Below are 22,599 nucleotides of genomic sequence, written 5' to 3'. Positions count from 1 at the left end.
AGAGGGAACTGCTGTGGTCTTGATATCAAGGGAAGCCTCTTGGACTTCCTTTCCCTCAGTAAGCACAAAGGTTGACACTGCACTACCCACGTACCTCCAGCGCCAGGTCTCCATCCACCTCTGAGCCCACAATACCAGAGGTGACATTTCCAGCCCCAGATGGTGGGCGGTGTTTTATCCAAAGCCAGGCGTAGCCGTATCCCACTTTAGCCAGTGCTCACTGGTCTGACTCAATTTCCCCTTAGCTGGTCCCAGAAAGACCACAGTCCTAACGACACAGAGCAGAGCCACCCCGGGAAACAAAGGGAAGGGAAGATCATCCTGACAGTGCCTTGCGGCTGACGGGTTTTATTTTCACAAGGTCTACAAAAATATATGGCCAAATGAGCATAGTGCCAGAGCCTCTTGCTGGGACCAGGACACATGAAGGACCAACCCTGGGGCATAGATGGTAGGAGGGGCTGCATTCACATTAGAGACAACTCGTGGAAGACCACTCAGCGAGTGACAGAGTCGGAATGGGCTCACTTGTCGGCCATGCTTTTACCTGTTGTGTTATGCTGACTGTAAGTCCTTATGCCTTGACAACGCCACTGTGCGCTATTTCCTACCTGCCCCAGCTTGGTGCGCAGCCTGTGGCAGCGGCCAGCACTCACTGCAGCCGCACATGTGTGCTAACAGTTGCTCACAGGCACACATGCACACGCAAACAATCTCAAAGTCAATGTCCTGTGTTCCTAGACACCCGAGAGCCAAGCTGGAGACCAGGATTTAACTTCTATTTAAAATCCATTTAATGTGGCACACATCTCAGATGACTACAGTGAGTGAAACTTGGGGCTTCCAATCACCCTGTCCTGGATGTCTTTCTGTGCTCCCTGTGGTTGGAATTGGTCTCTGTCTGTCCCCAGCAACTAGCAGATACAGTCAAGGCCTCATAGCTTTACCCTGGAATGGCTAAAATCCATGACTTGGAAATGGCGGGGCTCTGCTTTCTGGACAGTGGTACCTGCAGAAGAACGGCTTTCTAGCTGATAAAGCCTCCATGTCTGCAAGCCCCTGCTGTGCACACGGGCCCAACTCTTTCTCTCAGAACACGTATGTTTGACAGACAGGGTGCAAGCGCCTTGCAAGGCCCCTTGTTCCATAAGAAAGACAGGACAAGGGAGGTGGTAGAAGCTGTGACAGGAAAGGAGTTTTTCACGCTAACAAGCGTCAACTGATAAGCCCAACCCTCACGGGGTCATCAGATCATTTCCCAGCCAGAGTTAACTAACTGAGCAAAAGTGACTTGGCGTCTCATGTTATAATGGAAACATGTCCCGGGGAAGAAGAAAAGTCAGCGATTACTGCTATCATGAATGATGGATCTGACTTCTGATCTGCTTGACTTTCCTACTAAAGAATCAAGGGCGTCACTTTCTCATAGGCCTAAAATAGAAGGTTGTATGATAAAAATACATTAATCATAATAGTCCCGTTCTTAGCAAGGCTGAGTCCTGAGCCAAGTATGTTTGCATTGCTTATCTCATTTCACACACACACCGACAAGAACCTTCTATTTCATTTTCTATGTAAAGACAGTAAGACTCAGAGAGTTTCATAGTCATTTGTCCTGCCTGGCCCCTCAGCCACCATGGGACAAAGTCTCGATTTGAATCAAGACAGTTTGCACTTGACCCCGTAATACAGAAAAGTCCCTCAGCATCCTTCCTGGTCACCCTACCTTGCCTCCAAAAGATTCCTAAGAGGAAGAATGCTCAGAAGTGCTCTCGGATTGGTCCTCTGTGTTGTGTGTGAAGCACCTAAGGGCTACGTTGTGCCATTTACCACGAAAGCTGCTCCTTGCTACAGATGCTTGCTTCTCCTTTCTCTTGGGACACCTAGAATAAAATGTAAGACTGTTAGTAAGGGATCAAAATAAATATTGGTCATCACAGCCTCAGGCTGGGCTCAGTTCTTTGTTCCTCCTTAGAGTCTCGGGCTAGCTTAAAGGAAGTCCCTGAAGAAGAAAACATGGAAACTTGGGTTCCCACAAAGTAGCTGAGGTCGGGCCCTGTGGCCTTGACAGTTATACACAGGTTCCCTGTGTGTTGCCCTTTAATAACTAACAGTTTTACCGGACTATCTTTGAAAAGTTCCGAGAGGAACAGACACACTTCCATGATTCAGTGCCCGCAGAGTGACTGCCCAGTACCCAGACCATAGGTTCAAGGGACAACCCCTTCATATGTAGAGGAGGTGATAGGCCAAGACGCTGGGAGGGACTTAAGGAGAATATAAGCCTCTACTCCTTATTTCCTGTGTTGAGAGACTACGGCCTGGGAGAAGTCACTTACCGAAGGCCACCCAGCTAACTGTGGTGGAACCTGCACGAGGATCCCTTCCAAGACACTCTTCCACTGTAGACAGCTGACATGTGCGCCTTAGGGTGACATCACCCACACAGGTCCTACCCGTGGAACATCCTCAGGCACCCTGTCTGCTTAGTCACCCTGTAATTCCCTTCAGGGTTGCCGTAGAACATTGCATGGAGAAGACTGACTGCCAGAGAGGCTGAGCCCTTTTGTCTCAGGTGGTTAGTTTCTCAGTGGAGAGCAATAAAAGCTCTTTATATTAATTCTGTTCCATTTGTACGGTTGGTGAATCACCTACAGTAGCCCTGCTTAACTAATGTGTTCCCTGAGCCATCCTGGGTGTCTTCAGACTCATGGTCCACAGCGGAGATGCAGGGGAGTTCTCATTGTTGAGCAAGCCCTCCGTTTCTTGTCCTGAAAGCAGTGCCCTGGGTGACTGTGCACATGCAGATCCTTCACCCACAGAGGACCCGGCTATGCCTTCCTCTCCACTTCAAGGTCCCTTGTTGAAGTAAATGTACTTGGGGAGGATTGGAAAAGCTAAACTATTGTTCACATCAGTCCATCTTTGCCAGTAGAATATATTTTAGGAAATGCTTTTATCTTGTGTGCTTTAAATATATCACTGCCTTGGAGTTAGAGTTAACTCGTTCAACTTATGGAAGCAGCCATCGTGTGACCCAGTTATTACTAAGGCCAGTCTTCACTGTCGCATAGAACAGCCCAAGTAGACTCGTTTTCTGATGGGGTGAGTCTGGCCTCGTTTCTTATTAAATAATGCTAATTGACGGCCTAAGAGAACAGCGTGTCACTTCTGTTCCCATTCTAAGATGGGGAAGAAGCAAGCAAAGAAGGCTTACAGGCAGTAAGACATACAGACCTGTCTGCAGATTTGTCACAGGGACATAAGGTACAGCCACATCCACAGATCCTCACTTTGCTCTGTAGTCACATGACTCAGAAAAGCTGCATTCTTTAAAAAGAGAAGTTGAAGATGGGGCAGACAAAGCCTGTCAAAACTCGCACACCACATTCCACAGCATAAGTGCTTCTCAGCTGAGGCCCGTCCTAAACAGAAAATATGGCCACAAATCAAAATGCACTTAATACACCCAGCCTGCCTAGGGAGCCTCCTCGCCTGGGGACATGACGCACTTTGAGTTTCCTTCTGGATACAGTGCTGATTCAGCTGACGGCTGAGAGAGGACCGGGTTCCACATTGGTGGCCCAGGCACTTTCTTCCCATTGTCACATCACAAGGCAAGGACTACCTATGCATCTGAACGCAGCTCCCCTCCCCCACTGAGCTCTGCTTGCCCCTTGGTGGACTGATGTGGAAGTCACTGGAGAGGGACTCACGTCAGAGGAGAGGAACACACGTCAGAGGAGAGGGACTCACGTCAGAGGTGGACCTGGGTTTCTAAACAGCTCCCAGCAGAGTTCTTGATTTCGTCTGTGGGTGTTTCTGTACCTCGGGGCTGAGGACATAGTTGAGTGGGAAGGCAGTGGTGGAGCATCACACAAAGCCTGGCTCCCAGAGTGCTCCCCAAAGATACATCAGGGCCAATAATCCACTAGGAAGTGAGGGACCTAGGTCCTGATGCTCATATACTTACCTGCACTTCAGGCCTCAGGAAGATCCTTGGAGGAACAGAGTTTAAAACAAGACCAGAAACACTTCATTTCCAGCTGGTGGTTACCTGGGGACAGAGAGGAGGGATCAGTCGCATGGGTGACACCTCCTCTTTTCCAAAGGCAGCTCAGCCTTCACCATCAAACTGCTTATGGCGTCTTGGAAGGAAAAATACAGACTTTATACATAGGTCTTGAGCAGCAGCCCAGTGGAGAAATGGGTCAAGAGTTCCCCTCTACAGCCTGGCCAGGGATAAAGTAGGGGGACACTCCTTTCACCAAGGATGCTTCATCAGCCCTAACCCAAGGTTCAAGAGAATACCAGTGTAGGAAATACTGCATCTGGCTACCCCCAACTTGGTGAAATCATCTACAGTTGTTTGGCTTTTAATGAAATCTGACCAAGTGTGCACATGAAGGGCTCCTGTAGAATGGCCTTGATTTGTGCTTAGGAATGCACGATTTTATCAACATTCCTGTACTTAGATATTGTGCAATGGGATGAAGAATGAGCACTGCCCATTCCATGGCAACAATGAGCTTCAGATCCTTGCTGTCTTTGAGACAGCAGAGGTTTCCATAGACACGCGTGTCACGTGGGTGTGCGTATCTACACATCCAAGAAGAGAGTGAACATTTCCAGGTTGGCTTTCCTTCTCTCTAAGGGCAGGTTTTTAAACACATGCTCTGCTCTGTTCTCTTCTTTACTACGACCTCCCAGGTTTTCCTTGGCTTTCCTCTCTGGTCTGGGGAAAGCTGTAAATGCGGGAATGGGGGCTCTGTGGCCCTGTGCGTTAATGTTGGTGCTTTAGCTGGAGTTTGCTGGGAAATGCTTGTCATCTGAGGAAGTATTAGTGTCATGGGCCTTCTGTTCAGGAGCTGAGGCGGGATTTTTCTGAGAGTGTGGATTGTGTTTCTTCAGAGGGCACAGATGTGCCCTAGTATAGTCAGGTAAATAAACCTCTAAAGGGTACAGGGTGGCCTTGGTCATCTCTGAGATCCCACATCTCCTATTGTGAGGCAAACAGTAAGTGCTCGTAATTCCCTGCTATTAGCCGAAAGGAATGCCAATGCCTAATAATTAGCTATGAAAAGACCCTGCAGAGGGTACCTTTGTTTCTAGATCAGAAGCCAGATGCCTGCAGTAGACAGGACATAGAAACATGCAGGGACAAGGCTAGCCAGATGTCACACGGCAGGAAGTAGAGGACTTTCCTTGAACCAAACTGTATATGGCCTATCTAGTTCAAGTATCTGGCCCAAGCTTTTCGGAAAGACTAGATAAGCCACACAGCCCATTAATCTGCATTTCTGCTTAGCCCACCAGGAAGGCTAATTGAAAAATACATTGTGGTGGTGGTGGTTGTGGTTGTTGTTGTTTTCCAATGAGAGAGGGCCTAGTCCCAAGCAGATGAAGAACTGGTCCTACCAAGTACCAGTTTTAAGTTGGGCCCTGTGCAGGGGAATTGCTTTTTACTCTGTGGGACCCTGAAAGCATCATACTCCACATCTCAAAAGAGTAGTCTCTAGCTGAAGTCACTTACAGTGTTCCCCAAAGGTAGCCTGGGAAGGGAAAAGACGACCTAGCCGTGTAGCCCACACTTGATGAAGACAAGCCTGTGGGCCTGTGCCCTGCCAAGAGGTTTGGACTCTTCGCACTCATCTTGTTTAAAAGCAGAAAACCATCAGCCACTTCCTTCTACCCATTGCTGCCTCCCTGGAGTGACCCCAGCTGTTCCACCCAAAGACAGTCCGATCTGTGGTACAGAATGGTTTCTCAGATAGCCTTTTGTCCACGGGTTGTGGCTCTAAGAACTGCGGGCCAGGGACCTCCCATTGGAATGCATGGGACACTTGTGGACGCTCTGCCCAGGATTCACTGCGGCTGAACTAGGGAAACAGCATCTTACTCATTCCATTAATTATACTTAATAGTATGATTGCAATTGTTAGACACAGCGTTGCCATTTTAATAGCGTTAGGCAATTTTTTTATGCGGCAGTAAGGTGTGCACCTTGAGAGAATATTAAAAAGCACTTTAAAGGGGGGAGGAAAATGCTGATGTGTGGTAGAGCGGGCGGCGACACGGGCTGCTCACGCCTGCGCTGCTGTGAGTGTCCTTGTAGACGCACAGAAGCTGCTCCATTCCTCAGATCCATAGAACATTTTCTTCTAAATCACTTCAGAGGCAATTGGAGCCACTGTCTTATCTGTTGACATGTGGCCCTCACTAGATAAGAAGGAACAACCATGTGCCAAACCAAACTACCCAGCAAGCACTCTGTGAGACCTGTAAAATATCTGATTCTTGTAAAACAGGTAGTTTCTTTAGAGTTGCAATCACATTTTTGCATAGGACCTGTAAAGACGTGGACACTGTCCATCTCTGTGCAGAAGCAATGAGATGGAGCAGGAGTCTCGGGCTCCTTGTAGACACTAGATACTATGCACTGTAGAACTTCCAGAAAGCTTTGTCAGAGGTTTCTGTCCCGTCGGATCCTACAGCCATCGGCCATTAAGTCCCAGTGAATCACACAGAGGTCTACATTAGTTATAAACTGATTGGCCCATTAGCTCAGGCTTCTTATTAACTAATTCTTATAACATATTAACCCATAATTCTTGTCTATGCTAGCTAGCCACATGGCTTGGTACCTTTTTTCGGCAAGGCAGTCACATCTTGCTTGTTTTGTGTGTGGGTCTCAAATGCCAAATGCGCTTCCCTCTTCCCAGAATTCTCATTGCCCTGCCTCTACTTCCTGCCTGGCTACTGGCCAATCATCATTTATTTAAAATATAAGTGACAACGATGCCGATGTTCACCATGAACACCAACGTTCCCTGCGCCTCAGTGCCAGAGGGGCTTCTCTCCGAGCTCACCCAGCAGCTGGCACAGGCCACCGGCAAGCCGGCACAGTACATCGCAGTGCACGTGGTCCCGGACCAGCTAATGACTTTTAGCAGTTCTAGTGACCCCTGCGCCCTATGCAGTCTGCACAGCATCGGCAAGATCGGCGGCGCGCAGAACCGCATCTACAGCAAGGTACTGTGCGGCCTGCTGGCTGATCGCCTGCACATCAGCCCTGACCGGATCTACATCAACTATTACGACATGAGCGCAGCCAACGTGGGCTGGAACGGTTCCACCTTCGCCTGAGTGCTGGCCTAATAACTTACCTGCACCGCTGTTCTTGGAGCCTTGCTGCACTCAGCATTCTGTTTTCGTCCACACGTAGCAATGCCCACCCTCCGACTGGGAGAAATAAATGGTTTAGAGACCAAAAAAAAAAAAATATATATATATATATATATATATATATATATATATATATATATATGTGACAGGGTGCAGACCATTGTCCCACAGCAAAAAGCAAAACACTAGCAAGCATAGGTTTCATATCATGTTCCCAGAAAGGAATGGCATGGATCTCCACCTGTTCTTGCTGATATAATCCTTTAGAGGGGCGAACATCCCAGCACATGGCAGCCCCTTTGCTCAGAAAGTCTCCCACGATAGTGGAAGCGTTCTCTAATGGCTCACACTTACCTGGTCTTATTTAGTCAGGTGCCCAGAAGAAAGAAGTTATAAATGTTCAAGTCTATCTCTGTAACAACGAAGTTTTTAAAACTCAGAATTCAGGAAGGCAAGCATCTCTCAAGTCAAGAACAGCCAGTCAGAGTGTCACCACAGTTACACACTGGTGGCCAGGAACAAGCAGGCCTAATTCCTTCCTGCTGGGCTCTGGGGAACCCCACTCATCAGCACTGAGTCAGCCAAGCTCCAGCCAGACCTCCCTTCTTTGTCTCTGGCCATTTTGGCCTCTGATACTCCAGTCCCTACCTGAGCTCCACTGTGCTGATGAACCATTGATGACGTGGGAGCTGAGTCGACCCGACGTCGGGCAGTCTCCATCTCTGCAGCTGGAGCTGTGAAGGGAGAAGCCACAGCTCTCGCCTGCTGCATGTCTCCACATGCTTCTGTCGCTTTCTGGCCTTCATGCTGGGCAATGGAGATGCTGAGATGCTGAGGCAGACTGTCCACCTCCATGTCCCTCTTCCCTCCTTAGAACCAGTTCCGTAGGGATAGTACAACTCAACGCCCTCCTTTTGGGGGTTCAGCTTAGTCTTTTAGAGCCTTCAACTCATTTGCCTGAACTTTGTTTTCTAATTATCCTTTTTTATAATGATAGAAAGATCTATCATTTATACATTCTGAAAACAGACTTTACAAATCAAGTAAGACATGACCTCGTGTTACCTTACATAAACTGATGCAGGTGGACACTCTCCCTCTGACATGCAGTCATGGAGTGTGTGTGCAGAAAGTTAGCAACTGTAAGACAACGCTCTTTGGAAAAAAATCGTTTGCTAAGTTTTAATATCTTAATAGCCTAATTTGAATATTATGGTAACAGAACCCACAATCCCCAGCCAGAAAGAAGAGCTGTCACCATGTCACTGCCCTCAGCTCTGAAGGGATAGAGTTTAGAGTTAGTTTTGTCTCATTCTGTCTTATGAGATTTTCCCCCTCAAAGCTGCTGCTCACAGATGGGGAGACTGTAAGCAAACGCTAGGATGTGAGCATGCCAGCCAGGAGCCGTGGGCCACATGCCTGTGGCCCAGCTGCTTGGAAGGTGAAGGCAGGGGTGAGTTCAAGACCAGCCGGGGCAGCAGAGACTCATCTCAGAACAACAGTAATAAAACAGCAAGCAGTTTCCCGCTAGGATAAACTTTTACTCTTGAGACAAAACCTGCACTATCTGCAATCTAATCGAGGGTCCGATAGCATGCTCTGCAGTATTTGATAAGAATTTTCCCATCATTTTCCCAGTGGCTATTCACAAATCAATTTGGTGATGAAAATTAGCTATTTTCTCCAAGTCTGGGAAAAGAGACCTTGCGAGGCAAACACAGACCCCCACACACTCAGATTTATGTCCTGCCATCCAGAGTAGAGGTAGACAGGAGCACAATGAGATTGTTCTCTGTGACTATGTTTATATGAAAAGAATTTTATATTTCTTTTTCTCTACAGATGGAAAGCCTTGATTTCAGACCATATCCCTAACTTTGTAGGAAAAAACTCTCTAGGTCAGAGCAAAGCAAACCATCAGAGACTTTCCAAGCATCTTCTCCAGGGTCAAGTCTAAAACTATAAGAATTCTAATGGTGTAGTTAGGATCTAGGAGACAGGAAAAGCCTGGTCTGGGTGCGTGCCTGTACGCATGTACACACAGACACACACACACACCTTCCTGCAACTGGGCATGGCCCCTGATTCCACAGGAACATGTCAGTAGGACCACCACAGCTGGGGTGGCACTCTGTTTAGGGCTCTGGGCTTCTGCATAAACAAGGACAAGCTGGGAAAATGTTGAGGCGAGAGCCACAGACATTCCTGGGGAGGAACAAACAAGTGGGAAGGGACTGCTGGCCTCTCAGGAAGTCATGAAATCTCCTATGGAAAGCATAGTCATATTTTTGTTATTACTTGATTTAACACTCCAGGAATTTAGCCCACGCCAGCTGTGACTCTCAGGGCCCCCTGCTCATTAAAATTCTCCTCTTTCCATCCGGCCCCTTTCTACCATTACTGACTGTCGCCTGCCTATTGTCCCTCAATTGTCTGTGTAATTCTGGAATGTGCATGTTCAGTCCTCCACAAAGATGCTGTTTTTCTCCCCTTTGGATAGGGTCTCGGTATGTGGTAGCCCTGACTGGCCTGGAGCTTGCTATGTAGACCAGGCTGGCCTTGACTTTGTGGCAGTCCTCCTGTCTCTGCTTCCTGAGTGCTGGGCTTGTGGACATGAGCCACCATGCCTGGCTCCTGAAGGCTCTTCTGTAACAGCAGAGTATTTATCTACGAAAGTAAAAGTTCATCTTGGAAATTTTAGAGACACCTAGTGATGGTGGTGTACACTGTTAATCGTTAATCCCAGCACTGGGGAGTGGGGGTGGGTAGGGAAGAGGCAGGCAGATCTCTGGGAGTTTGAAGCCAACCTGGTCTACAGAGCTAGTTCCAGGACAGCCAGGGCTATACAGAGTACAGAGAAACTGTCTCGGGGGGGGGGGGGAAGGAGGGAGGGAGGGAGGGAGGGAGGGAAAAAGAAAGCTAGTTTTGAGAGTTACAAAAGGTATATTGAAAATCTGTGTGCTGTCAGGCTGTGCCTATTCAACATGCATGCATTCAAAGTCATCTAGTGTTGAAATAGGAGCGGCAGGGCTGCTTCCCACCGCCACCCGGCTAGCTTTACCCGAAATAATTACACGGAAACTGTATTCATTTAATCACTGCCTGGCCCATTAGTTCCAGCCTCTTATTGGCTAGCTCTTACATATTGATCTAACCCATTTCTAATACTCTGTGTAGTACCATGAGCTGGCTTACCAAGAAAGATCTTAACCTGCGTCTGTCTGGAGTGGGAGAATCATGGCGACTCACTGACTCGGCTTCTTTCTCCCAGCATTCTGTTCTGTCTACTCCGCCTATCTAAATTCTACCCTATCAGAGGCCAAGCAGTTTCTTTATTAATTAACCAATGAAAGCAACAATCTAGAAGACACCAAAAGCAGCAGGAAAGTGACTCAAGTGTCCAGACCCCTCCCTTCTCCCACAGCTACGGCTTTGTCTAGTCACCTGAAGGTTGGCGTGGCTCCGGGCCTCCAGAAGACACCTGTGTGTGCAGTATCCACAAACCTGGGACTGCACCAGAGGGAGGTGGCCGTTTAGATTGGCTTTAGGAAAAGGAAGTCCATCGCGGTTTTCTCACATAGAAACTATGCAATACATTTCTCAACATTACCTTTTACTTGAAATGCCAAAAAGCTATATGTTCATAAAATCTGGGGCCTGGGACTCTAAGAAGTTAACCAGAATGTGCTAGAAGATGGCCCTACTTGTCTTGAGGAGAACCCACTGCCCACCAAGGCCAGGGCCATGCTGTCCACCTTCTGGACTTGACTCAGGAGGCTAAGGAGGCCCAGAAGTACTTGGTACGGATCCTCCTAGCCCACCAGGCCTGCACATGGACCAAATGCACCAAGCAGCGCCCATAAACGAATTACAGAACTACCATCCGTTACTCCCAAACCGTTTTCTCTTGTTTAATTAGAAAATTCATCTTATTTTGCCTCCAGGCCCTGTAGCCTTATTGCATTTGCACATATTTCAAAATGTTTCAAGTACTGACCAGATAACATTAATGACTATATTAGATAGGCAAACGCTTTTAAACAAAAAAATAATAAACATCCTTGTGTGTGTATATTAAAAAAATGCTAATTCTGTCTGGAGCCAAACAGGTAATTTTCCCCTCAGCCTTTTTTCAGTCAGCTAAGACAGGTTGGGCTGGGAGCGCAGTCAGCCTGTCTGCAGACTGGTTTGCCTTGCATACCAGGGCCTGAGTTTCTTCAGAGACAGACAGCGGGATGATCTGATTGGCTGGCATCCAGAGCATGCTCACAAGGGCCTCTTTGATGAAAGGGTTCTTGGTTAAGTACTGTACCAAAAGCAGCCTGCCACCCTGCTTTCAAAGATACCCATTTAGAGTAATTCCCAGAAAGGGAAAAACAGCTAGAAAAAGAGAGAGAAGGAGGGGAGGGGAGGGAGAAATAGCTGAGCTACAGGGTTACCACAATAATTACACTCCCTGGCCCACAGAAGGGGGAGTTATTCCAGGTAAAACTGCTGGATGTTGAAGGAGCTGGCTGGCAACTCGGCAAGAACATAAGGAATGTGCAATTAAGCTCATTAAAACATCATCATTATGCTTATCAATCTTTCTCCAAAACAGGTGGGGTGGAGCAGTGTGTCACCGCATGACGGCTTCTGCAGATAAAGATCCGGGGGAACTTGGTTGCTTCTCTCAGCAAACAAAATCAGCCATTCAGTTCCATACAGCATTTACAGTTAGGCAGGCTGGCACTGACGAAGAGGGGCATGCCTGAACTCAAGAAGAAGCATCCAGGAACCTAGCTCTGCTCTGTGCGCACACTTCCTTTTGATGGGATCCCCATCAGAAAAGCAAGCTTTTATAGAACACCCCAGATCTGCTCAACACGGGTATACAAGGAAATTCTGAAATCCTCTATATAGCCCAAATTCATCCTGCTCTACACCTTTATCTAAGTTGAGAAAGTGGAACCTAGATATTAATTCTCAGTTAAGCAAAAGGTGTGTACGTGTGTGTGTGTGTGTGTTGTCTATGGTTTGTGTATGTGTGTGTGGTATGTATGGGTGTGTGATGTGTGTGGTTTGTGTGTATGTGTGTGTGTGGTATGTATGGGATGTGTGATGTGTGTGGTTTGTGTGTATGTGTGTAGTTTGTGTGTGTGGTATGTATAGGGTGTGTAATGTGTGTGGTTTGTGTGTGTGTTCTTGTATGTGTGAATGGACATGTGGAGGCCAGAAGTCAATGTGGGCATCTCCACCTTGTTTTTAGAGACAGTATCATGCTCTGACCCTGATCTCACAAATTCTGCAAGACTAGCTGGCTTACAGGGCCCAAGGATCCCCTGTCTCTGTCTATACTGTACTGGGGTTGCCATGCCTCCATGTCTGGCTTTTTCTGTGGATCCTGGGAATCTGAATTCTGGTCCTCATGCTTGCTCAGCAAGTCCTTTATTGCCTAAGCCACCTTTCCAGCCCCACAGATGTTCCTAAGAGACATCCGAAAAGGGTGACCAATAGGAGCACAGCCTCCACTGAAACCATCGAGCAGGGAGATCATGGTCAGGCATGCTTTCCCTGTTGCAGGACTGTTCATGCTGGGTGCTCCCCACGGAGGTCAAGGTGCAGAGAGAGGAGAAAGTCCCGCCTTGCCTGCCCAGTTTCCAGTCTGCTCATGGAGCAAGGGAAAGCATTGTCTCCCTGTGGTGTCCATTTTCACTCTGATTTTCTGCCCGTGCCCCACCTTGGGATTTTTTAACATGAAATGTGTGTTTCTTGCTGAAAATTAGTCACATACAAAAGAGTAGAAAAGAAGAAAAATCGTGTGACTGGTTGACACCCAAACAACATTTAGCTGAGTTTCATTCTCATCTTTTGTTCTTTTGCTTTTGTAAACCTATATAAATAGAATTACTATTTACTTGTTCCTGTAATGTGAGCATTTCCATATCATTAAATACACGTCAACCATTGTTTGGAATGTCTGCACAGTTTAGCCAGTCGCCATTTTCTGGCACCGAGAATGGATGCCCGGGGCTCCACGTGCTCAGGCATGTGCCCTGCCACTGGGCGACACCACCAGCCTGGGTTTAACCTTTCCTGTTTACAGTTTTCACTAGAAAATCAATGTGGCCCTGAGCTTCTGCGTATACAAGAATAGTCACTTATTTCACACCCCTAAGTTATTTGCAAATCGTGTGTCTGTGATATCTACCTGTAAAACAAAAGGAAAATAATGTCTGGTTCAGGGCGGAATATACCTGGATCCCTATGTTATAGCTGAACAAATCTGGAGATACGTACTTCCCTGGGAACCAGCAGAGCGTGAGTCTCGCAGATGAGGTGGGGCCTGAGCCAAGTAGTCCTGTCTTGCCGTAGATTGTCCCAGACCTCCAGCTTGGCACTTCCCCTGAGTGTGTCTCCTAGGAGCCGCCATTCCTCTAGCAGCTCAGCCCCAGCAACTGCCATCACTCCTTTCTACTGTACATCTCAAGTTCAAGTTCAGTGACCCACAGAAGTTTCACCTGCATGCAGATCGAAAAGGCAGGCTCCTGGCCCCTATCCCAGACTGGGTCATAACCTGTGGGGCGGAACCCAGCAATCTGCATTTTAAAGACATACCTCAAGGCAATTCCAGGGCCAGGAGTGCTAGACTGGCCTGGCGGGAGGACTCCTAGCCTCAACCTTGAAGCTGAGCTTGTGGTGGTGCAAAGCAGGGCCCTGCAGAGAGATGTGGCCCACACCTTGGCCAGCCACTCAACAAGGGAGGCTTGTTGAGTCTGCTCCCTAAAGGTTGCTAGCAGAAGAGCTCCCCAGAGAGTGGCTGTAAGGGCAGAACAAAATGCTGCTTCCCACTAGTTCCCTGTTCTGGACAGGGAAGAGTCAGACTGATGTGGAGAAGTGGGCCTGGAGAAAGTCCAGGACCCCGAGGGCCCAAGGAAGCCACTGGAACTTGCATTCCTGGTTTGATCAAGGTCGTGTAAAAATGGACCCCAAAGATCTTCAGATGGAAACGTGGGTTTTAGGTTTCACTTATTAGCTCCAGCTATTTTGAGCTGCTAATAAACTTTGTCAAACCCATTGCTTATTCCCCTAGTGAGTTAAGTCTGTTCACAAATAATGCTGGGTCAGTGCTTGGTGGCACTGAATAGAAACTGGTTTTGTTAGAAACACACGACAGGCGGTTCAGCTGCAAAACTCTTCCAAGGGCTTCATTTTTGGTCTGTCTCAATCTTACAGTAAGCAGGCATTCAGGGTATCCTCCCAGTCAACCATATCATCTGCTTGAAGTGTGGAGATATTATCTTTAATTGGTTCAGGAAGCAGAATCAAGCCTACACACCCCCCCATGCTCCCTTCTGTCCCTGCCCAGCCCAAGCCCCCCAGCCCCCATGACAAAAGTGGCAGTCTCCTCGTGTCTTCACCGTCCCTTCACTGCCAGCATCTCCGCATCAGGACTGACCGCGCACACAGTCTAACCAGCTGCAGAAGTCTCAGGGTGCTGAGGGACTGAGCGGGTGCCAGAATCCAACAACACATAAAGCGACACCTCTGAAACATGGCAGCCCAGGATGCTTTAGACACAGAAAACAACATAACCAAGCTTGAGCCACCTCATCCCAGGTCACACAAAGAAGCCATAGACAAAGAGGGGTGTAGAAAAGACATAAACTAGAAAATACTCAGGATCCATATGAAGAAATAGAATCTGCCTGGGGTGGTGCTTGCCTGTCATCCCGCGCTTTGTCTTCAGAGCAAGATCAGGAGTCCAGGGCCGTTTTGTACATGGCAAGTTTGAAGTCAATCTGTGCTATGCTGGGTCCTATCTTGAGAAAAAAGAAGGGAGGGAGGGAGGGAGGGAGGGAGGGAGGGAGGGAGGGAGGGAAAAAGAAAGCAATCACAGCCTTAAGTAGATAAAAAATAAACTTTTGAATGAGTTCAGTCTATCCTGTTCTATTCTAAACTTTTAAAAGACAGTGTTGAGACTCAACACACAGGGTTATGTTTGTGGTACGATAATTTGCCTGTGCGTGTGTTAGAGCAAGGCTAGAGTTGAAGTTTTATTTTAAGAAAAACCAAAAGTTGGAAACAGTCCAGACATGATATTAAGCTTATATTTTATGTATAAATACAAAAATTAAGACATCAGCCCTGTTCTATTTTAGTGACAAATGAGCCAATTGTGCATGTGAACTTTGGGGTTTTACTTTTAAATTTTATGTTAAAAAAAAAAATAAAGTCTACCATTTCCTTGGACCTGCATGCCATAGTTGTCAGAATTGACAAATCTGCTGGATTTTACCAGTGATTATGAGATCTTTGCTTTTCTGTGAGGTGAAAAGCTAGGAAATTGCAATGTGATGGCCATGTTTGCCAAAGTGATCGGCTGAGATTGTGTGAGGCTTATCTCCGGGGTGATCAGCTGGGCCCTCTTACCCAGAGCTGTCTTAAAAACACAGATCTACTGGTCAGATGTGTTTTAACTTCAGCCTAACAGCTTTGGGATTACCCTTCAAGGCTCTGTCACCAGGCTTTTGTACAGACAAGGAGCTTTACACAAAACTCCCATTATAATGGTGACTGGGGGGGGGTGGCTGTTTGGTTGATTGAGTTATTATTGTGTGGGGAACAAATAAAGGCTTTCTTTCCTAAGCATAACAGTTATGTCTCACTCTCACTAATAATGCCTCATTTTCTCTTAAAACAATATTTACACAGCCTGACGTTCTTACTGTCAGTGCAGTGTGCTGCCTCTAGTTGAAACGCGTTTTTAATCCTACGAGCTAGACAAATAAATTCAATTCCACAGAACTGAGATTCCAACTCTGTTATATTTCTTACCAGTGAGTACTTTTTCCTTCACCTGGATAGAGATAGAGACAGATATTAGATAGGTAAATAGACATATGGTAGGCAGGTAGGTGGATGGATGGATGGATGGATGGATGGATGGATGGATGGATGGATGGCCGGACAGACGGACGGACGAATGATGGATGGGTGGGTAGATGGATGAATGGATAGATGGATGGATGACAGATGGACGGATGGAATGAAGGATAACTATATGTACACACACACGGACAGGTTTGTTGCTGTAAGGATTGTCTATTTTCTGAGCATCTCCCCTGTAAGTGCAGTAGACTCACGGTGATCATCATGACAGACTCTAATAGCCTGGCGGAATTATACTGTCCCTTTCCTTCCTCTCCAGAGAATGGAGTTCTTCAATGGCTGTTGCACCAGGCATGTTGTAATGTTATTTCCTAGATTTCCAGTTTATTCCATTTCATTATTTCCGGGGGTTGGGGGGAGTTGCTCAGACATGCATTTGGAGTCAGAGGACAACTTGCAAGAGTTGGTTCTCTCCTTCCATCATGTATGTCCCAGGAATTGAATTCAAGTCTACAGACTTGGTGGCAAGTGTCACCCACTGGGCCCTTTCTTCCTAAGTCTGTTAAATCAAATGGACTGGAAGGTTTCCTTGCTGGTGGGTAAGAGCGTTCCAGGTGAGCGGTGCCGCCCTGGTCCTGCCACAGGACTCAGGAGAGTGACTCCTGAGGGGAAGGGGGGTGACACTAGGCAGGACACTTGTTTGTTTATGTGGTTTTTCTTGAATGGAAAACAAGGAACAGTCCAGAAACAGGAAGATAATGTGAGGTCCGTTCAGTTGTACTAGAGCTGTAGTTAAGACTTGCAGCAAATCTGAAATTACTTTCCCTGCATTGGGCACTGAGTGCTCTTTGAGTTTGCCAAATCTCACTTTAAATGTAGTTAGTTCCTGCAAGTTCCAATGGGCAGGAGATTTGAATTAGAATATTATAACTTCAACAGGATTTATTTTAATCAGCTAATTTGGCATTTAGAAAGGACTGCAGGTCATTGTAATTATGCAAGGGACACGTAGTCATTAGCTTCAGCATTCCGAGTTCTCATTAATATCTACCCAGAAGAGAGTTACATGAAGGGGACTCTGTTACCGTTGCCTGAAAGTGAATGGTTTGGAGTGGGTTTTTGTTTTGTTTTGTTTTGTTTTACTTAAAATTGAAGCTTGTATTCCATCCTTGCTGCCTCCTGAATTGAGGTAAATACTGAATTCCAGACAGCAGTTCGCTTAGGTGTCAGGGCCATGAATGTCTCCCCCTTGTGTGAGGAATCAAAGCATTTGAATCCCAATGATCCAACTCAGCCCCACTGAAAGATCTGTGGCAAGGTTAGTCTGTGATAATGGTGATTATGACGATGATAATGATGGTTCTGATAATGGTGATGGTGATGATGATGGTGATGATGGTGATGATGGTCGTGGTGGTGATGATGATGACTGTGGTGATGGTGGTGGTGGTGGTGGTGGTGATGGTGGTGGTGGTGATGATGATGATGGTGGTGATGGTGGTGGTGGTGATGGTGGTGGTGGTGGTGATGATGATGATGGTGATGGTGGTGGTGGTGATGATGATGATGATGGTGATGATGGTGGTGGTGGCGATGATGGTGATGATGGTGGTGGTGGTGATGATGATGATGGTGGTGATGGTGATGATGGTGGTGGTGATGATGGTGATGATGGTGGTGGTGATGGTGGTGATGATGGTGGTGATGGTGGTGATGATGATGATGGTGGTGGTGGTGATGGTGATGATGGTGGTGGTGGTGATGATGGTGGTGGTGATGGTGGTGATGATAGTGGTGGTGATGGTGGTGATGGTGGTGGTGATGGTGGTGATGGTGGTGGTGATGGTGGTGATGGATATGGTAGTGATGATGATGGAGATGGGGGTGCTGATGGTAATGATGATAGTGATGATGGTGGTGATGATGGTGATGATGATAGTGATAATGATGGTGATGGTGCTGATGGTGCTGATTATGGTGGTGATGAGGATGGAGATGGGGTGATGATGGTGGTGATGATGATGGTGATGATGGTTCTGATGGTTAGTAATGTTAACAATGAGCTGGAGAGAGTTAAGAGCACTTGTTCTTCCAGAGGAACTGAGTTTGATTCCTAGCATCTGCATCCATTTAAGAGCTGTCTGTAATCCCCACTCCAGGATCCTCTGACACCCCCGCCCCCCATGGGCACACACACTCACATGCACAGACCTACAGACCTACACACACAAACCCCTACACGTAATTAGGCCCTGGAAACTCAGCACCCAGACATCTCCCTCCATTTGGCCCCCATTAGCATTGCCACTTTGGTGAGCAGAGAGTGAATGGCTGAGCATGCGGCCTCTTGGTAAACTGAGAATAAGCCACCGGCCTTTGTCACAAGCCTTGTGCCAGGCGTAACTTTGTGCTCCACCATGCTGAGGTGCTATGCCAAGTTTTCCTTCCTCTGCTGTGTTTGCTGGGAGCGCACAGCCATATGTAAATACTGAGACCTGCTTCTTCCCATTGGAAGGTTTTACAACCCTATGTTTAGGAGTCGGACTTTTTTTTTTTTTAAAGATTTATTTATTTATTATGTACACAGTGTTCAGCCTCCATGTATGCCAGAAGAAGATACCAGATCTCATTACAGATGGTTGTGAGCCACCATGTGGTTGCTGGGAATTGAACTCAGGACCTCCAGAAGAGCAGTCAGTGCTCTTAACCTCTGAGCCATCTCTCCAGCCCCGGACTTTTTTTTTTTTAATTATCATTATTTTCCTGATTTCAGTCCCTTTGTTTAGAATCTACTTTAGTTTTATAGTTCTCAGTTATTGTTTTGTTCGAATATACCCAAGGTCATGAAAGCACTATGACCTTCAGCCTCATCCTTTTATTGCCTACTGCCATGTGACCCCAAGACCACGTGATGACCTGGGCACCAATTCCTAGTGCCTTGCTAATCTCTGTAAATTGATCCATTTGCTAGGTGCCACAACTGTCTTTTTTAACCACCCCCCGCTCATGGAAGGTGTCAGGGGGGGGGGAGGAGTGGAGGGGTCATGACTGTATCTGCAATGACAGTGTCCCAGGATTCCACAGTTACGCCAGCCCACACCCTGGGGAGCCTGCTTCCCACCCACCCAAAGGGAGCCCTTTGGGATTCTTAGCTGTGCCAGGAATTCTTGGATGCCTTTTGCATGTGTGCTCTCAGGAGCCAGCTACTAATCCCAGTCAGGTCTGCGGAGCTTGATGTGTTGTAGCCAGCTGCGGGCAGTTCTTGACTGTCTGGGAATGGAGGTGACTTACAGCACAGCTCGCCCAAGATGGTGAATAATACAAAGCTCCCATCTGAGAATTATCATCAGTGGATTTTGTTTTCACAAAAGTGCTTTGCCTTCCTACTCATGTTTTGCTTAAGCTGAACTCAGTGTTTAAAATGTTATTTCAGTTTTTTGTATTTTACAGACTAGTGTATAAGAAATTAGAACACTAGTCCTTGGACTGAATGTATGTAAAAATATCGCTCTGTGGACTTATATATGTATAATAATAATTAAGTTGATTTTTTTATGTTATTAAATACTGTAATTATTGTGCCACATCTGCTAACTCATCTTGGCATCATTTTTGGTTGACTATGTAATAATCAGTGTTTTTGTACATAATTCACTTTATGATTAATATTTGCATTATCTTGAGATTGTAGCTAGTGACAGCGTGCTGTACACATGTTTACATATTCCTGTGCAAACATGTACTAACAGAATCCTTGCTTCTTTGGTTGGCATTTGCTGGGCCATTTTAAATTTTCACGCCAATGCCAAGCTGTGTTCCAGAAGAGCTGCGCTTGCCTTGTCCCGCAGCAGTGGCTGTCCCGGTGTCCTCGCTGGGTTCACTGCCACTGACCTGATAGTGAGGAGAAAACCGTCACCCTTACCACAGCTGGTACACATGTTTGCACGTATGAACACATATGTCTGCACATATGAACATGCGTGTGCATGCGTGTGTCTGGGTGTTGTTATTCTCTAGCTGAGGCTGGGCTTGCCAAAAACACCTCTTCAACAGCTAACTCTCTCTAATTGCCAGCTCTGTTTTAACCCGTTTAGTCTATTACATGTCTTTTTAAGTGTTATAATTGTTTAGCTTTAACTTATTGAAACAATGTTTATTGAGCATTTGCTGTGTGGTTAACTCTTCATGGTGTTCAGGACACAGTGGTGTGAGGGACACACTGTGGTTTCTGACCTCAACACAGTGGGAGAGACAGGGTTGCTTTGGCTGAGGTAGACTGAGAGCCCTGCGGTAGGAGGGAGTGTGTGAGAGAATAAGAGAGCACTAGGCCCGCACTGGAGAAGCAAGAGACCAGGGGCAGACCTGGAGGGCCGCTGTGATGTGCTGAGGAACGCTAAGGCATCTTACCGAGGCCAGGCATGAAGGGAACCTTAGGCAATGAAGAAAAACTGTTGTAGATAAAACAAGAGCAAAGATTTAAAACTGCCTTAAAGATGATGCCTGGGGTGTGGGGGCGGCTCATGAATAATGAAGGACCTCACAGGTGGCAGCCAGGGTTTTGATAAAGAGAGTTATGACAAGCTAACTTTAAATGTCTGTTTACAAACTTCACTAAACACCACAAACAGGCACAAATATCATTTTGTACAGAGCTGCTACCCAAAGAATTGGTACCTGATGCTTGCCTGCAAGCTGCTCCTTGGAGTGTCCCCTAAAGGGGTGCCTCACATACAAACATCGGGATATATACATATACCAGTAGACACACAGACATGCCAGTCTTCACACATGTGGTATGCACACATACTGATTGTGTCAGTGTTGTAGGGAGCTGTGTGGTTGGTGCAGTGGACGTGAACTGGACGAGGCGGAAGCCCTGTGGGTGGTATAGCGGCGTGTGAACTGGACGAGGCGGAAGCCGTGTGGGTGGTGTAGCGGCTTGTGAACTGGACGAGGCGGAAGCTGTGTGGGTGGTGTAGCGGCATGTGAACTGGACGAGGCGGAAGCCATGTGGGTGGTGTAGCGGCGTGTGAACTGGACGAGGCGGAAGCCAAGGATGCACTTCTGTAGAGCATGGAAGGAATAGAAGAAGACAGGATTCTCACAGTTGCATTTAGTGAGGAAGCTGTAACAGTGTTGCACCCAATTATGTGGTCTTTAGTCTTGCCCTATATAGCTTAAATATTCCAAAGCAGAGTCTAAAAGCCACGGATTTCTTAGCCATGAAATCTTCCTAAAAGAGAAGTGACGTCCATCAACTTACGGTCCTGGCTCAAACTTGACTTTTCAGCCTTCGGTAAAATAGTAACATGAGCAGCTGCAGGTAGCTAGCACTTCCTTAGTGCTGGGTTCTAAGCCTTTTATTATCTTTTTTCTAATCCTCACCTTAATCAACTAGCCATTTTGCTCCCCAAGGGCCCCTTCTTCCAGGGGGCAGCAGGTAATCGCAAGCATAATACATAAAAGAAATTAATGACCTGTTCAGCTTAAAATGAAGTAAAGTCTGAGAGATTAGAAGCACAAGCAGGCCTGGCCATAGTGAAACACACTCGTAATCCCAACACGAAGGAACCAAGAGGATTGTGAGTTCAAGGTCAGCCTGGGCTATCTAGTAAGAACCTACCTCAAACATCGCTGCAGTCGGGTCAGCAGATAGCCTAGCATGTGCAAGGTCTGGTGTCTTATCTCAAGCATCCCCCCGCCCCAGAAAGATGGGAGAGCACAGTGGAGAAACTAATCTAGTGCTGATAGGAACTCTGTTCTGTCCTTACGACATGGCGGTATTGACTGATCCCAGTGTGGCTCATACAGTGAACGGAGGGGAAGATTGCCCTGTGGCACCAGTGAAAACTGGCGATTTTAAAACTGGGGTCTCTAACCACATGATCTTAACACAGACCCCGCTCGCGGCCTCTTGAGATGATGCTCGGCTTCCTTCTAACCACATGATCTTAACACAGACCCCCTCGCGGCCTCTTGAGATGATGCTCGGCTTCCTTCTAACCACATGATCTTAACACAAACCCCCCTCGCGGCCTCTTGAGATGATGCTCAGCTTCCTAGCACCCTACAAGGCCTGTCCTGTCACAGACAAGGTGACTTCACAGAGCTGGCCCACAGAGGGCATCTGCAGAGGTTAAATACCATGAGGACACGGTAGCTTCTGGTGGTGTGCTAGCACTGCTCTCGGCTTTGTGCCATATGATGGGGACATTTGTGTCACAGCGTCAGGGCTCTAAGTGACTTCCTTCTTGTAGCCTTTCCCTTCAAAGGATTTCTATGTCTTCCTCCATCCCAACCCTGCAAGGACAAGCCAGACCTCTCTGAGAGGCACTGCTACAACTCAGACATATTCTGTATTCTATTTTGACCTGTAATGTCTTGACGCTCTCTCATAGATATTTGCAAAGAGAATGAAGTGATTTACATAATTAAACTGCTTGCCCAGTGTGACAACCCATTGTTAGGAAACAGAGAAATGGCTTCCAGTTGGGGAAGCTGGTCTGTCCACTAGAGATGTAATCAGGGCTCCACAAAGCTCTG

The 22,599-nt window shown here is 47.0% G+C and overlaps 2 protein-coding genes across 5 annotated transcripts in view; both read left to right on the top strand.

Annotated features, from left to right (window-relative positions):
- The window catches only part of Vti1a (vesicle transport through interaction with t-SNAREs 1A), a 323,734-nt gene that overhangs the window by 265,297 nt on the left and 35,838 nt on the right, over positions 1–22,599 (top strand). The window lies entirely within an intron of this gene.
- LOC130879209 (macrophage migration inhibitory factor-like) lies at positions 6,799–7,146 on the top strand. The gene has a single exon (XM_057777480.1). The coding sequence runs from the start codon at positions 6,799–6,801 to the stop codon at positions 7,144–7,146; it is 348 nt and encodes a 115-aa protein (XP_057633463.1).

This window comes from Chionomys nivalis, chromosome 8 (assembly GCF_950005125.1).
Source record: "Chionomys nivalis chromosome 8, mChiNiv1.1, whole genome shotgun sequence".
Classification (NCBI taxonomy): Eukaryota; Metazoa; Chordata; class Mammalia; order Rodentia; family Cricetidae; genus Chionomys; species Chionomys nivalis.
This window is presented reverse-complemented; position numbering and strand designations above follow the sequence as displayed.

Bases quoted from the DNA above. Each gene is read 5' to 3' on its own strand.
- LOC130879209 (XM_057777480.1), top strand. From the start codon at position 6,799: ATGCCGATGTTCACCATGAACACCAACGTTCCCTGCGCCTCAGTGCCA.